This window comes from Festucalex cinctus, chromosome 10 (assembly GCF_051991245.1).
Source record: "Festucalex cinctus isolate MCC-2025b chromosome 10, RoL_Fcin_1.0, whole genome shotgun sequence".
Classification (NCBI taxonomy): domain Eukaryota; kingdom Metazoa; phylum Chordata; class Actinopteri; order Syngnathiformes; family Syngnathidae; genus Festucalex; species Festucalex cinctus.
In genome coordinates, this window is record NC_135420.1 from 26,895,541 (window position 1) to 26,911,187 (window position 15,647).

Consider the following 15,647-nt stretch of genomic DNA (forward strand, 5'->3'; position numbering starts at 1 on the left):
CTTTGATGACAAATAACTTTGCAAAAATATTACATGAGGAATACTAAAAAAAAAATAAATACAAACATTCTAACTAAATTATTTGATGAAAATGTTTAAAACGAAATAAACAATAATACACAAATATTTGAGAAGATCCAAATATTGTGAAAATATATACACAAACATAAAAAATATGAAATATTTTAAAAATAAGCATGTATTCTCAAAATACAGATTTGAAAAGAAAATGCTAAAATAGGCGATAATGCAAATATGACAAAAAATGAAAAACAATATTTGACAAATACAGGAACAATAATAACTTACGAAGTTACAAAAATATTACATGAACAGTACAAAATATAAAAGAAAAATTCAAATGTATTCTGACAAAACGAGATGAAACATGCAATTTTGTTAATGGCCAAAAATACACAAACATTGAAAAAAAATACTAAAATGTTTGATATTACAAAAATACAACAAATAAATACATCATCTGATTTAAATGATGGATGAAAACCTTCAATGTAAAAACCCAAATGTTGTGTTGCGTCAGATCGACGGCACGTTCAAGGTGAGCACGCCGGCCGTGCTGCTGGGCTACAGCAAGGAGCGCGGCCACGGCAACGCCGGCGCCTACGAGGCCATGCAGAGCTTGTGCCAGGGAGCCTTCATCACGCTCTTCATCACCATCGAGCCGCAGCTGATGCCCGGCGAGTCCATCAGGGAGAAGGTCCGCCTCTTAATGTGCCACCGCAACGGTCTCTATACTTTGCACGTGTGGACCTCCTTTGTGCAAATAGTGGCCAACGACCGATACTAGTACTACGAGAAATTCACTCTTTTTTTTTTTTTTTTTTTTTTTTAAATAAACAAACGTCTGGCCACTATTTGTAAAATCTTGCATGTAGTTTTGACTTTTTAACTCATTTGTTTGCATGTTTATGTTTCAATACCAGGGACTTGGCAACAAGGTTATTTTAGTTAACTAATGAAAAAACAAAAACAAAAATTCAAAAAACAAAAATGAAAACTGAAACTACGTTTTATGTTTAAACTTATTTATTTATTATTTTAAATGTGATTTTAAGTATATTTATTTTGATATTAACCGCCCGGAATACGAACGTTTGAAAGTGTGTCGCAGAGAAGTGATGTCATCTAGCAGCAGCCAATAGAAAAGCACCTTCAGATGACGTCGCTCCCATGCTGTTTTTTTGAAAGGGATACTTGACTCAATGAACAATTTTCAGCAGTGAAAAGTTCGTATTTTGTCCAGAGTGAATTTGATAACTTCATTATTTTTCATGTACAATTAATACCTTTAAAAAGTACTTTTTTCCACTGGCTGTCGACTGATGATGACATCACCTGTGCTGAGGAAGTAGGTAACGACCAATCATGGCTCACCTGTTTTCTGGTTTTGGTCAGTAAATTGAGCCATGATTGGTCGTTATCTACTTCCCCAGCACAGGTGATGTCATCATAAGTCGACAGCAAGTAGAAAATTATTAATTGTACATGAAAAATAATGAAGTTCCTACATTAATTATAGACAAAATATGAATTTTTTTTTTTTTACTACTGAAAATGGCTTAGTGAGTCAAGTATCCCTTTAAATATTGTGCATAATACAGAATTGAAAAAAAACAAAAAACTAAAACTCATGCTGAAACTAACTAAAAGTAAACTAAAAGTCAGCATTTATTAAGTAACTAAAACGAATACAAATGGAACCACCCTGAAAACGAATTAAAACAAACTAAATTTAAAAAACAAAACTCCAAACGAAATAAAAACTAACTAAAATGAAAATTCCAAAACTATAATAACCCTGCTTGGCACGTCCCTTATTATTTTTATTTATTTTTTTATTCCTAAAAATCTTTCACCAGTTTCTCTCCTTTCTGCTCCTCCGCATGTTTCTAGATAAAAGAACTGAAGGTAAGCGTCCGCTCGAGCCGCACGTCGGCCGCTCCTTTCCGCCGTCCCCCCTCGGTTGACTTTTGAATTTAATTTTTTTCCCCCCCCCGCCCAGTTTGACAGCCAAGAGGACGAGCGTCTGCTGCAGGCGGCCGAGCGCTTCGAGCGGGCGGCGGCCGGCGAGTTCCCGGGCCGGCCGTGCACCACCACCGTGGTGGACCTCAACGGCAAGACGGTCTTCATCACGCGCTACATCCGGCCGCTCAACCCGCCGCGGGAGCTGCTGGTCGACGACGCCCAGGAGGCGGCGGTGAGCGCGGCGGCGTTAACTTGGCGGTTGATGCGTTCCAAAAAATCGGTAACGTGTTTTGCATCCACGCAGGCTCAGGTGGCGCGCTTTGTCTCGCTCATCCCGTCTCTGCCGGACAGAGTCGCCTTCGCCGGCATCTGTGACCTGTGGAGCACCTGCGATGTCAGTATCAGACGTCATGCTAATGACAGGCTGCCCTCTTGTGGCCGTTTTATCATCAGGCGCTGCAAATTAGCAGAATAGAAAATCTCAATGTCATGTCAAATTATAGGCTAAATGGTAATATTGGGTTGTATAGGTCTCTTTCAAACTCGTGCTGGTATCAGTCTGGGAAAAAAAAAAGTGGAATCGAACATCCCCCCCAAAAATAATAATAATAATAATAATAACAATATATAATTTATTCTAAATTTTGGGGTATTGCCTGATTTTTTTGGAGCAATTTTAAAGAAAAATGTATTGTTAAAAAAAAAAAAAAAAAAGTCAAATCAGATATAAAAAAAAATGCCCACCCACTTTTGAAGGATCATTTAGAAATTAAAATAAAAAAAAAATATAGAATAAATTATTACACATTTTTAGGTATTGTCTAATTTGGCGCAATTTTAAAGAAAATGGATTGTTTAAAAAAAAAAAAAAAAAAAAAAGTTCAATCAGATTTAAAAATAAAAATAAAAATACCCACCCACTTTTGAGGGTTCTTTTTGTAATCAAAACTAATAATAATAATAATAATAATAAGTCCAATCATATTATAAATTTTGGGCTATTTACTGATTATTTGGAGATTTTTATTTTTATATATATATATATATTTTTTTTTTTTACAGAAAATCTGTTGTAAAAACAAATTAAAAAATGTCAAATCTTTTTTTTTTCTTTTTTTTTAATGCCTCACCTACATTTGAGGGTTTATTTTGTAATTTTATATATTTTTTTAAATAGAAAAAAAAAGAAATAAAAAAAAAAAACACACACCCATTTGGACCATATTAAATGCAATATATTTTGGAAGATTTTTTTTTTTTTCCCCTCCAGCAATTCCTGACATTGCTGGCAGGAGACGAAGAGGAGCATGCCGTGTTGTTGTGCAACTACTTCCTGCACCTGGGCAAGAAGGCCTGGCTCGTCATTGGCACTGCCATACCAGAGGTGAGGCAGCCATTTTGTGTATGCAGTTGTAATGTTTGTTTTTTTTTAAACCAGAAAAATGGCAACAAATAGACAGTATTGTACTGTCTAACATAAAGTAATAATACTAATTCAAATAATTATTATTACTATTATTACAATCATTTTGCTTGATATTGAAACCTTAATAAACACTATTATTCATTGATTTCAAAGTTTAGTTTTCAATTTACAAATATATTCATCTACATCTACAACTTTAAATATAACTTGAAAGAACGACAACAAAATATTAAAAATGGGAGCAATAACAAACAGTAAGCAAAGGAAAATTGCTGCAGTGCATGCCTTGGCCTCTTAGTGGCAGTGTGGTGCATGCTACATTCCCAATTTGACCTCACTGTTCGAAAGGAGACAAAATAGCCTCACAAAGATCCGAAAATACTCGCACGTGATGCGACGGAGGCTTGATGTGGCCCGTAGCTGCTTTTCCCGAGGTTGTTTTGTGTCGTCAGGGTTCCAGCGCGTACGTGCTGACGCTGGAACAAGGCCGCTACCTGATCTGGAACCCGAGCAGCGGACAATACTACGGCCAGTACGACACCTTCTGCCCCCTGCAGGCCGTCGGCTGCCTCGTCAGCGCTGACAACGTCAGTAAATAATCGATACGATACATGCGACAATCTGGTCCAAATCACACAACCGCGCCTCTTGCTGATTGCGTCAGGTGTGGTTCAACATTCAAGAGCACGTGTCCCCCATGAGGATAAGCTTCGACGTGAGCCGAGCAAATGGATGGAGGCCTTTTTTTACGCGCTCCTTCGCGCATCCCGGACTGAACAGTGTGCAGGTGACGACGTGCATCAGTAATATATTCATAATATTTATTGATTTGATTCTAGAATGTATGTGCGCTTGCAGCCAGAAGAGCTGGTGTACCAACACGCGGACAAAGCGACCGCAGCGGAGCTTCAAGACAGGTGAGAGGTCATGTATTGCATTACAGTACAAACATTAGCGTTACTAGTAAGGCGTTTTTTGGGGGGGTTTTGCGACCATGTATAGTAAGGCGTTTTTTTTAAACTATGTAAAGTTTATTTTTTTATTTTTTTTTAAGATCATAATAGTAAGGCATTTTTTTTAAACGACCATGTATAGTAAGGCAATTTATTTTATTTTTTTTAAACGACCATGTATAGTAAGCCTTTTTTTTATTTATTCATTTTTTTCTCAAAAAACGACCATGTATAGTAAGGCAATTATTATTTTTTTTTTTTTAAACGACCATGTATAGTAAGGCAATTTTTTTTTTTTTAACAACCATGTATAGTAAGGCAATCATTTTTTTAACGACCATGTATAGTAAGACAATTTTTTTTTTTTTTTACGACCATGTATAGTAAGGCAATTTTTTTTTATTTTTTTTTAACGACCATGAATAGTAAAGCATTTTTTTTTAAAACGACCATGTATAGTAAGGCAATTTTTTTTCTTTTAAATGACCATGTATAAGGCTTTTTTTTTTTTTTTTTTAAACGACCATGTATAGTAAGGCTTTTTTTTTTTTTTTTAACGACCATGTATAGTAAGGCAATGGGTTTTTTTTTTAAACAACCATGTATAGTAAGGCAATTTTTTTTTTAAACGACCATGTATAGTAAGGCATTTTTTTTTTTCTTTTAAACGACCATGTATAGTAAGGCATTTTTTTTTTTCTTTTAAACGACCATGTATAGTAAGGCTTTTTTTTTTTTTTTTTTCAACGACCATGTATAGTAAGGCATTTTTTTTTAAACGACCATGTATAGTAAGGCAATTTTTTTTCTTTTAAATGACCATGTATAAGGCTTTTTTTTTTTTTTTTTAAACGACCATGTATAGTAAGGCTTTTTTTTTTTTTTTTAAACGACCATGTATAGTAAGGCAATTTTTTTTCTTTTAAATGACCATGTATAAGGCAATTTTTTTTTTTTTTTTTATACGACCATGTTTAGTAAGGCATTTTTTTTTTTTTTAAACGACCATGTATAGTAAGGCTTTTTTTTTTTTTAAAAACGACCATGTATAGTAAGGCAATTTTTTTTTTTTTACGACCATGTATAGTAAGGCTTTTTTTATTTTTATTTTTTTAAACGACCATGTATAGTAAAGCTTTTTTTTTTTTTAAACGACCATGTATAGTAAGGCAATTTTTTTTTTTTAAACGACCATGTATAGTAAGGCATTTTTTTTTTTTTTTTAAACGACCATGTATAGTAAGGCATTTTTTTTTTTCTTTTAAACGACCATGTATAGTAAGGCATTTTTTTTTTTAAAAACGACCATGTATAGTAAGGCAATTTTTTTTCTTTTAAATGACCATGTATAAGGCAATTTTTTTTTTTTTAAACGACCATGTATAGTAAGGCATTTTTTTAAACGACCATGTATAGTAAGGCAATTTATTTTATTTTTTTTAAACGACCATGTATAGTAAGCCTTTTTTTTATTTATTCATTTTTTTCTCAAAAAACGACCATGTATAGTAAGGCAATTATTATTATTTTTTTTTTAAACGACCATGTATAGTAAGGCAATTTTTTTTTTTTTAACAACCATGTATAGTAAGGCTTTTTTTTTTTTTTTAAACGACCATGTATAGTAAGGCAATTTTTTTTTTTTTACGACCATGTATAGTAAGGCTTTTTTTATTTTTATTTTTTTAAACGACCATGTATAGTAAAGCTTTTTTTTTTTTTAAACGACCATGTATAGTAAGGCAATTTTTTTTTTTTAAACGACCATGTATAGTAAGGCATTTTTTTTTTTTTTTTAAACGACCATGTATAGTAAGGCATTTTTTTTTTCTTTTAAACGACCATGTATAGTAAGGCATTTTTTTTTTTTTTTAAACGACCATGTATAGTAAGGCATTTTTTTTTTTCTTTTAAACGACCATGTATAGTAAGGCATTTTTTTTTTTAAAAACGACCATGTATAGTAAGGCAATTTTTTTTCTTTTAAATGACCATGTATAAGGCAATTTTTTTTTTTTTAAACGACCATGTATAGTAAGGCAATTTATTTTATTTTTTTTAAACGACCATGTATAGTAAGCCTTTTTTTTATTTATTCATTTTTTTCTCAAAAAACGACCATGTATAGTAAGGCAATTATTATTTTTTTTTTTTTAAACGACCATGTATAGTAAGGCAATTTTTTTTTTTTTAACAACCATGTATAGTAAGGCAATCATTTTTTTAACGACCATGTATAGTAAGACAATTTTTTTTTTTTTTTTACGACCATGTATAGTAAGGCAATTTTTTTTTATTTTTTTTTAACGACCATGAATAGTAAAGCATTTTTTTTTTAAAACGACCATGTATAGTAAGGCAATTTTTTTTCTTTTAAATGACCATGTATAAGGCTTTTTTTTTTTTTTTTAAACGACCATGTATAGTAAGGCATTTTTTTTTTTTTTTTAAACGACCATGTATAGTAAGGCATTTTTTTTTTTCTTTTAAACGACCATGTATAGTAAGGCATTTTTTTTTTTTTTTTAAACGACCATGTATAGTAAGGCATTTTTTTTTTTCTTTTAAACGACCATGTATAGTAAGGCATTTTTTTTTTTTAAAACGACCATGTATAGTAAGGCAATTTTTTTTCTTTTAAATGACCATGTATAAGGCAATTTTTTTTTTTTTAAACGACCATGTATAGTAAGGCAATTTATTTTATTTTTTTTAAACGACCATGTATAGTAAGCCTTTTTTTTATTTATTCATTTTTTTCTCATAAAACGACCATGTATAGTAAGGCAATTATTATTATTTTTTTTTTAAACGACCATGTATAGTAAGGCAATTTTTTTTTTTTTAACAACCATGTATAGTAAGGCAATCATTTTTTTAACGACCATGTATAGTAAGACAATTTTTTTTTTTTTTTTACGACCATGTATAGTAAGGCAATTTTTTTTTATTTTTTTTTAACGACCATGAATAAAGCATTTTTTTTTTAAAACGACCATGTATAGTAAGGCAATTTTTTTTCTTTTAAATGACCATGTATAAGGCTTTTTTTTTTTTTTTTTTAAACGACCATGTATAGTAAGGCTTTTTTTTTTTTTTTTACGACCATGTATAGTAAGGCAATGGGTTTTTTTTTAAACAACCATGTATAGTAAGGCAATTTTTTTTTTAAACGACCATGTATAGTAAGGCATTTTTTTTTTTCTTTTAAACGACCATGTATAGTAAGGCTTTTTTTTTTTTTTTTTTCAACGACCATGTATAGTAAGGCAATTTTTTTTTATTTTTTTTTAACGACCATGAATAGTAAAGCATTTTTTTTTTAAAACGACCATGTATAGTAAGGCAATTTTTTTTCTTTTAAATGACCATGTATAAGGCTTTTTTTTTTTTTTTTTAAACGACCATGTATAGTAAGGCTTTTTTTTTTTTTTTTAAACGACCATGTATAGTAAGGCAATTTTTTTTCTTTTAAATGACCATGTATAAGGCAATTTTTTTTTTTTTTTTAAACGACCATGTATAGTAAGGCTTTTTTTTTTTTTTTAAAACGACCATGTATAGTAAGGCAATTTTTTTTTTTTTACGACCATGTATAGTAAGGCTTTTTTTATTTTTATTTTTTTAAACGACCATGTATAGTAAAGCTTTTTTTTTTTTTAAACCACCATGTATAGTAAGGCAATTTTTTTTTTTTAAACGACCATGTATAGTAAGGCATTTTTTTTTTTTTTTAAACGACCATGTATAGTAAGGCATTTTTTTTTTTCTTTTAAACGACCATGTATAGTAAGGCATTTTTTTTTTTAAAAACGACCATGTATAGTAAGGCAATTTTTTTTCTTTTAAATGACCATGTATAAGGCAATTTTTTTTTTTTTAAACGACCATGTATAGTAAGGCATTTTTTTAAACGACCATGTATAGTAAGGCAATTTATTTTATTTTTTTTAAACGACCATGTATAGTAAGCCTTTTTTTTATTTATTCATTTTTTTCTCAAAAAACGACCATGTATAGTAAGGCAATTATTATTATTTTTTTTTTAAACGACCATGTATAGTAAGGCAATTTTTTTTTTTTTAACAACCATGTATAGTAAGGCTTTTTTTTTTTTTAAAAACGACCATGTATAGTAAGGCAATTTTTTTTTTTTTACGACCATGTATAGTAAGGCTTTTTTTATTTTTATTTTTTTAAACGACCATGTATAGTAAAGCTTTTTTTTTTTTTAAACGACCATGTATAGTAAGGCAATTTTTTTTTTTTAAACGACCATGTATAGTAAGGCTTTTTTTTTTTTTTTTTTAAACAACCATGTATAGTAAGGCATTTTTTTTTAAACGACCATGTATAGTAAGGCAATTTTTTTTCTTTTAAATGACCATGTATAAGGCTTTTTTTTTTTTTTTTAAACGACCATGTATAGTAAGGCTTTTTTTTTTTTTTTTAAACGACCATGTATAGTAAGGCTTTTTTTATTTTTATTTTTTTAAACGACCATGTATAGTAAAGCTTTTTTTTTTTTTAAACGACCATGTATAGTAAGGCAATTTTTTTTCTTTTAAATGACCATGTATAAGGCAATTTTTTTTTTTTTTTTATACGACCATGTTTAGTAAGGCATTTTTTTTTTTTTTAAACGACCATGTATAGTAAGGCTTTTTTTATTTTTATTTTTTTAAACGACCATGTATAGTAAAGCTTTTTTTTTTTTTAAACGACCATGTATAGTAAGGCAATTTTTTTTTTTTAAACGACCATGTATAGTAAGGCATTTTTTTTTTTTTTTTAAACGACCATGTATAGTAAGGCATTTTTTTTTTTCTTTTAAACGACCATGTATAGTAAGGCATTTTTTTTTTCTTTTAAACGACCATGTATAGTAAGGCAATTTTTTTTCTTTTAAATGACCATGTATAAGGCAATTTTTTTTTTTTTAAACGACCATGTATAGTAAGGCATTTTTTTAAACGACCATGTATAGTAAGGCAATTTATTTTATTTTTTTTAAACGACCATGTATAGTAAGCCTTTTTTTTATTTATTCATTTTTTTCTCAAAAAACGACCATGTATAGTAAGGCAATTATTATTTATTTTTTTTTAAACGACCATGTATAGTAAGGCAATTTTTTTTTTTTTAACAACCATGTATAGTAAGGCAATCATTTTTTTAACGACCATGTATAGTAAGACAATTTTTTTTTTTTTTTTACGACCATGTATAGTAAGGCAATTTTTTTTTATTTTTTTTTAACGACCATGAATAGTAAAGCATTTTTTTTTTAAAACGACCATGTATAGTAAGGCAATTTTTTTTTTAAACGACCATGTATAGTAAGGCAATTTTTTTTCTTTTAAATGACCATGTATAAGGCTTTTTTTTTTTTTTTTTAAACGACCATGTATAGTAAGGCTTTTTTTTTTTTTTTTAAACGACCATGTATAGTAAGGCAATTTTTTTTCTTTTAAATGACCATGTATAAGGCAATTTTTTTTTTTTTTTTATACGACCATGTTTAGTAAGGCATTTTTTTTTTTTTTAAACGACCATGTATAGTAAGGCTTTTTTTTTTTTAAAAAACGACCATGTATAGTAAGGCAATTTTTTTTTTTTTACGACCATGTATAGTAAGGCTTTTTTTATTTTTATTTTTTTAAACGACCATGTATAGTAAAGCTTTTTTTTTTTTTAAACGACCATGTATAGTAAGGCAATTTTTTTTTTTTTAAACGACCATGTATAGTAAGGCATTTTTTTTTTTTTTTTAAACGACCATGTATAGTAAGGCATTTTTTTTTTCTTTTAAACGACCATGTATAGTAAGGCATTTTTTTTTTTCTTTTAAACGACCATGTATAGTAAGGCATTTTTTTTTTTTTTTTTAACGACCATGTATAGTAAGGCATTTTTTTTTTCTTTTAAACGACCATGTATAGTAAGGCATTTTTTTTTTTTTTTTAAACGACCATGTATAGTAAGGCATTTTTTTTTTCTTTTAAACGACCATGTATAGTAAGGCATTTTTTTTTTTTAAAACGACCATGTATAGTAAGGCAATTTTTTTTCTTTTAAATGACCATGTATAAGGCAATTTTTTTTTTTTAAACGACCATGTATAGTAAGGCATTTTTTTAAACGACCATGTATAGTAAGGCAATTTATTTTATTTTTTTTAAACGACCATGTATAGTAAGCCTTTTTTTTATTTATTCATTTTTTTCTCAAAAAACGACCATGTATAGTAAGGCAATTTTTTTTCTTTTAAATGACCATGTATAAGGCTTTTTTTTTTTTTTTTTAAACGACCATGTATAGTAAGGCTTTTTTTTTTTTTTTTAACGACCATGTATAGTAAGGCTTTTTTTTTTTTTTAACGACCATGTATAGTAAGGCATTTTTTTTTAAACGACCATGTATAGTAAGGCAATTTTTTTTCTTTTAAATGACCATGTATAAGGCAATTTTTTTTTTTTTTTTATACGACCATGTTTAGTAAGGCATTTTTTTTTTTTTTAAACGACCATGTATAGTAAGGCTTTTTTTATTTTTATTTTTTTAAACGACCATGTATAGTAAAGCTTTTTTTTTTTTTAAACGACCATGTATAGTAAGGCAATTTTTTTTCTTTTAAATGACCATGTATAAGGCAATTTTTTTTTTTTTTTTATACGACCATGTTTAGTAAGGCATTTTTTTTTTTTTTAAACGACCATGTATAGTAAGGCTTTTTTTATTTTTATTTTTTTAAACGACCATGTATAGTAAAGCTTTTTTTTTTTTTAAACGACCATGTATAGTAAGGCAATTTTTTTTTTTTAAACGACCATGTATAGTAAGGCATTTTTTTTTTTTTTTTAAACGACCATGTATAGTAAGGCATTTTTTTTTTCTTTTAAACGACCATGTATAGTAAGGCATTTTTTTTTTTCTTTTAAACGACCATGTATAGTAAGGCAATTTTTTTTCTTTTAAATGACCATGTATAAGGCAATTTTTTTTTTTTAAACGACCATGTTTAGTAAGGCATTTTTTTTTTTTTTAAACGACCATGTATAGTAAGGCTTTTTTTATTTTTATTTTTTTAAACGACCATGTATAGTAAAGCTTTTTTTTTTTTTAAACGACCATGTATAGTAAGGCAATTTTTTTTTTTTAAACGACCATGTATAGTAAGGCATTTTTTTTTTTTTTTTAAACGACCATGTATAGTAAGGCATTTTTTTTTTTCTTTTAAACGACCATGTATAGTAAGGCATTTTTTTTTTTCTTTTAAACGACCATGTATAGTAAGGCAATTTTTTTTCTTTTAAATGACCATGTATAAGGCAATTTTTTTTTTTTTAAACGACCATGTATAGTAAGGCAATCATTTTTTTAACGACCATGTATAGTAAGACAATTTTTTTTTTTTTTTTACGACCATGTATAGTAAGGCAATTTTTTTTTATTTTTTTTTAACGACCATGAATAGTAAAGCATTTTTTTTTTAAAACGACCATGTATAGTAAGGCAATTTTTTTTTTTTTAAACAACCATGTATAGTAAGGCAATCATTTTTTTAACGACCATGTATAGTAAGACAATTTTTTTTTTTTTTTACGACCATGTATAGTAAGGCAATTTTTTTTTATTTTTTTTTAACGACCATGAATAGTAAAGCATTTTTTTTTTAAAACGACCATGTATAGTAAGGCAATTTTTTTTTTAAACGACCATGTATAGTAAGGCAATTTTTTTTCTTTTAAATGACCATGTATAAGGCTTTTTTTTTTTTTTTTTAACGACCATGTATAGTAAGGCTTTTTTTTTTTTTTTTAAACGACCATGTATAGTAAGGCAATTTTTTTTTTTTTTTTATACGACCATGTTTAGTAAGGCATTTTTTTTTTTTTTAAACGACCATGTATAGTAAGGCAATTTTTTTTTTTTTACGACCATGTATAGTAAAGCTTTTTTTTTTTTTAAACGACCATGTATAGTAAGGCAATTTTTTTTTTTTTAAACGACCATGTATAGTAAGGCATTTTTTTTTTCTTTTAAACGACCATGTATAGTAAGGCATTTTTTTTTTTCTTTTAAACGACCATGTATAGTAAGGCATTTTTTTTTTTTTTTTTAACGACCATGTATAGTAAGGCATTTTTTTTTTTCTTTTAAACGACCATGTATAGTAAGGCATTTTTTTTTTTTTTTTAAACGACCATGTATAGTAAGGCATTTTTTTTTTTCTTTTAAACGACCATGTATAGTAAGGCATTTTTTTTTTTAAAAACGACCATGTATAGTAAGGCAATTTTTTTTCTTTTAAATGACCATGTATAAGGCAATTTTTTTTTTTTAAACGACCATGTATAGTAAGGCATTTTTTTAAACGACCATGTATAGTAAGGCAATTTATTTTATTTTTTTTAAACGACCATGTATAGTAAGCCTTTTTTTTATTTATTCATTTTTTTCTCAAAAAACGACCATGTATAGTAAGGCAATTATTATTATTTTTTTTTTAAACGACCATGTATAGTAAGGCAATTGTTTTTCTTTTAAATGACCATGTATAAGGCTTTTTTTTTTTTTTTTTAAACGACCATGTATAGTAAGGCTTTTTTTTTTTTTTTTAACGACCATGTATAGTAAGGCTTTTTTTTTTTTTTTAACGACCATGTATAGTAAGGCATTTTTTTTTAAACGACCATGTATAGTAAGGCAATTTTTTTTCTTTTAAATGACCATGTATAAGGCAATTTTTTTTTTTTTTTTATACGACCATGTTTAGTAAGGCATTTTTTTTTTTTTTAAACGACCATGTATAGTAAGGCATTTTTTTTTTTTTTTTAAACGACCATGTATAGTAAGGCATTTTTTTTTTCTTTTAAACGACCATGTATAGTAAGGCTTTTTTTATTTTTATTTTTTTAAACGACCATGTATAGTAAAGCTTTTTTTTTTTTTAAACGACCATGTATAGTAAGGCAATTTTTTTTTTTTAAACGACCATGTATAGTAAGGCATTTTTTTTTTTTTTTAAACGACCATGTATAGTAAGGCATTTTTTTTTTTCTTTTAAACGACCATGTATAGTAAGGCAATTTTTTTTCTTTTAAATGACCATGTATAAGGCAATTATTTTTTTTTAAACGACCATGTATAGTAAGGCATTTTTTTTTTTTCTTTTAAACGACCATGTATAGTAAGGCATTTTTTTTTCTTTTAAATGACCATGTATAAGGCAATTTTTTTTTTTTTAAACGACCATGTATAGTAAGGCATTTTTTTAAACGACCATGTATAGTAAGGCATTTTTTTTTTTTTTTTAAACGACCATGTATAGTAAGGCATTTTTTTTTTCTTTTAAACGACCATGTATAGTAAGGCATTTTTTTTTTTCTTTTAAACGACCATGTATAGTAAGGCATTTTTTTTTTTTTTTTAAACGACCATGTATAGTAAGGCATTTTTTTTTTTCTTTTAAACGACCATGTATAGTAAGGCATTTTTTTTTTTAAAAACGACCATGTATAGTAAGGCAATTTTTTTTCTTTTAAATGACCATGTATAAGGCAATTTTTTTTTTTTAAACGACCATGTATAGTAAGGCAATTTATTTTATTTTTTTTAAACGACCATGTATAGTAAGCCTTTTTTTTATTTATTCATTTTTTTCTCAAAAAACGACCATGTATAGTAAGGCAATTTTTTTTCTTTTAAATGACCATGTATAATGCTTTTTTTTTTTTTTTTTTTAAACGACCATGTATAGTAAGGCTTTTTTTTTTTTTTTTTAACGACCATGTATAGTAAGGCTTTTTTTTTTTTTTTTAACGACCATGTATAGTAAGGCATTTTTTTTTAAACGACCATGTATAGTAAGGCAATTTTTTTTCTTTTAAATGACCATGTATAAGGCAATTTTTTTTTTTTTTTTATACGACCATGTTTAGTAAGGCATTTTTTTTTTTTTTAAACGACCATGTATAGTAAGGCTTTTTTTATTTTTATTTTTTTAAACGACCATGTATAGTAAAGCTTTTTTTTTTTTAAACGACCATATATAGTAAGGCAATTTTTTTTCTTTTAAATGACCATGTATAAGGCAATTTTTTTTTTTTTTTTATACGACCATGTTTAGTAAGGCATTTTTTTTTTTTTATACGACCATGTATAGTAAGGCTTTTTTTATTTTTATTTTTTTAAACGACCATGTATAGTAAAGCTTTTTTTTTTTTTAAACGACCATGTATAGTAAGGCAATTTTTTTTTTTAAACGACCATGTATAGTAAGGCAATTTTTTTTCTTTTAAATGACCATGTATAAGGCAATTTTTTTTTTTTTAAACGACCATGTATAGTAAGGCATTTTTTTAAACGACCATGTATAGTAAGGCAATTTATTTTATTTTTTTTAAACGACCATGTATAGTAAGCCTTTTTTTTATTTATTCATTTTTTTCTCAAAAAACGACCATGTATAGTAAGGCAATTATTATTTATTTTTTTTTAAACGACCATGTATAGTAAGGCAATTTTTTTTTTTTTAACAACCATGTATAGTAAGGCAATCATTTTTTTAACGACCATGTATAGTAAGACAATTTTTTTTTTTTTTTTACGACCATGTATAGTAAGGCAATTTTTTTTTATTTTTTTTTAACGACCATGAATAGTAAAGCATTTTTTTTTTAAACGACCATGTATAGTAAGGCAATTTTTTTTCTTTTAAATGACCATGTATAAGGCTTTTTTTTTTTTTTTTTTAAACGACCATGTATAGTAAGGCTTTTTTTTTTTTTTTAAACGACCATGTATAGTAAGGCAATTTTTTTTCTTTTAAATGACCATGTATAAGGCAATTTTTTTTTTTTTTATACGACCATGTTTAGTAAGGCATTTTTTTTTTTTTTAAACGACCATGTATAGTAAGGCTTTTTTTTTTTTTTAAAAACGACCATGTATAGTAAGGCAATTTTTTTTTTTTTACGACCATGTATAGTAAGGCTTTTTTTATTTTTATTTTTTTAAACGACCATGTATAGTAAAGCTTTTTTTTTTTTTAAACGACCATGTATAGTAAGGCAATTTTTTTTTTTTAAACGACCATGTATAGTAAGGCATTTTTTTTTTTTTTTTAAACGACCATGTATAGTAAGGCTTTTTTTTTTTTTAAACGACCATGTATAAGGCACTTTTTTTTTTTTTTAAACGACCATGTAAAGTAAGGCTTTTTTTTTTTTTTTAAACGACCATGTATAGTAAGGAAATTTTGTTTTTTTTTAAACGAC

General features: G+C 27.7%; 1 protein-coding gene across 11 annotated transcripts in view; it reads left to right on the plus strand.

Moving 5' to 3' along the window:
- Nucleotides 1–15,647, plus strand: part of cc2d2a (coiled-coil and C2 domain containing 2A) — a 39,828-nt gene that overhangs the window by 21,701 nt on the left and 2,480 nt on the right. For 9 of the 11 annotated variants that reach the window (XM_077533479.1, XM_077533482.1, XM_077533480.1 and 6 more), the window contains 8 exons: nucleotides 542–718; nucleotides 1,915–1,929; nucleotides 2,024–2,218; nucleotides 2,291–2,380; nucleotides 3,257–3,370; nucleotides 3,865–3,999; nucleotides 4,077–4,199; nucleotides 4,271–4,329. In XM_077533479.1, the coding sequence (XP_077389605.1) occupies nucleotides 542–718; nucleotides 1,915–1,929; nucleotides 2,024–2,218; nucleotides 2,291–2,380; nucleotides 3,257–3,370; nucleotides 3,865–3,999; nucleotides 4,077–4,199; nucleotides 4,271–4,329 (908 nt within the window). Of the gene's footprint in view, nucleotides 1–541; nucleotides 747–1,914; nucleotides 1,930–2,023; nucleotides 2,219–2,290; nucleotides 2,381–3,256; nucleotides 3,371–3,864; nucleotides 4,000–4,076; nucleotides 4,200–4,270; nucleotides 4,330–15,647 lie in introns of those variants that run through there. The other 2 variants (XM_077533490.1, XM_077533489.1) reach the window with 2 other exon arrangements.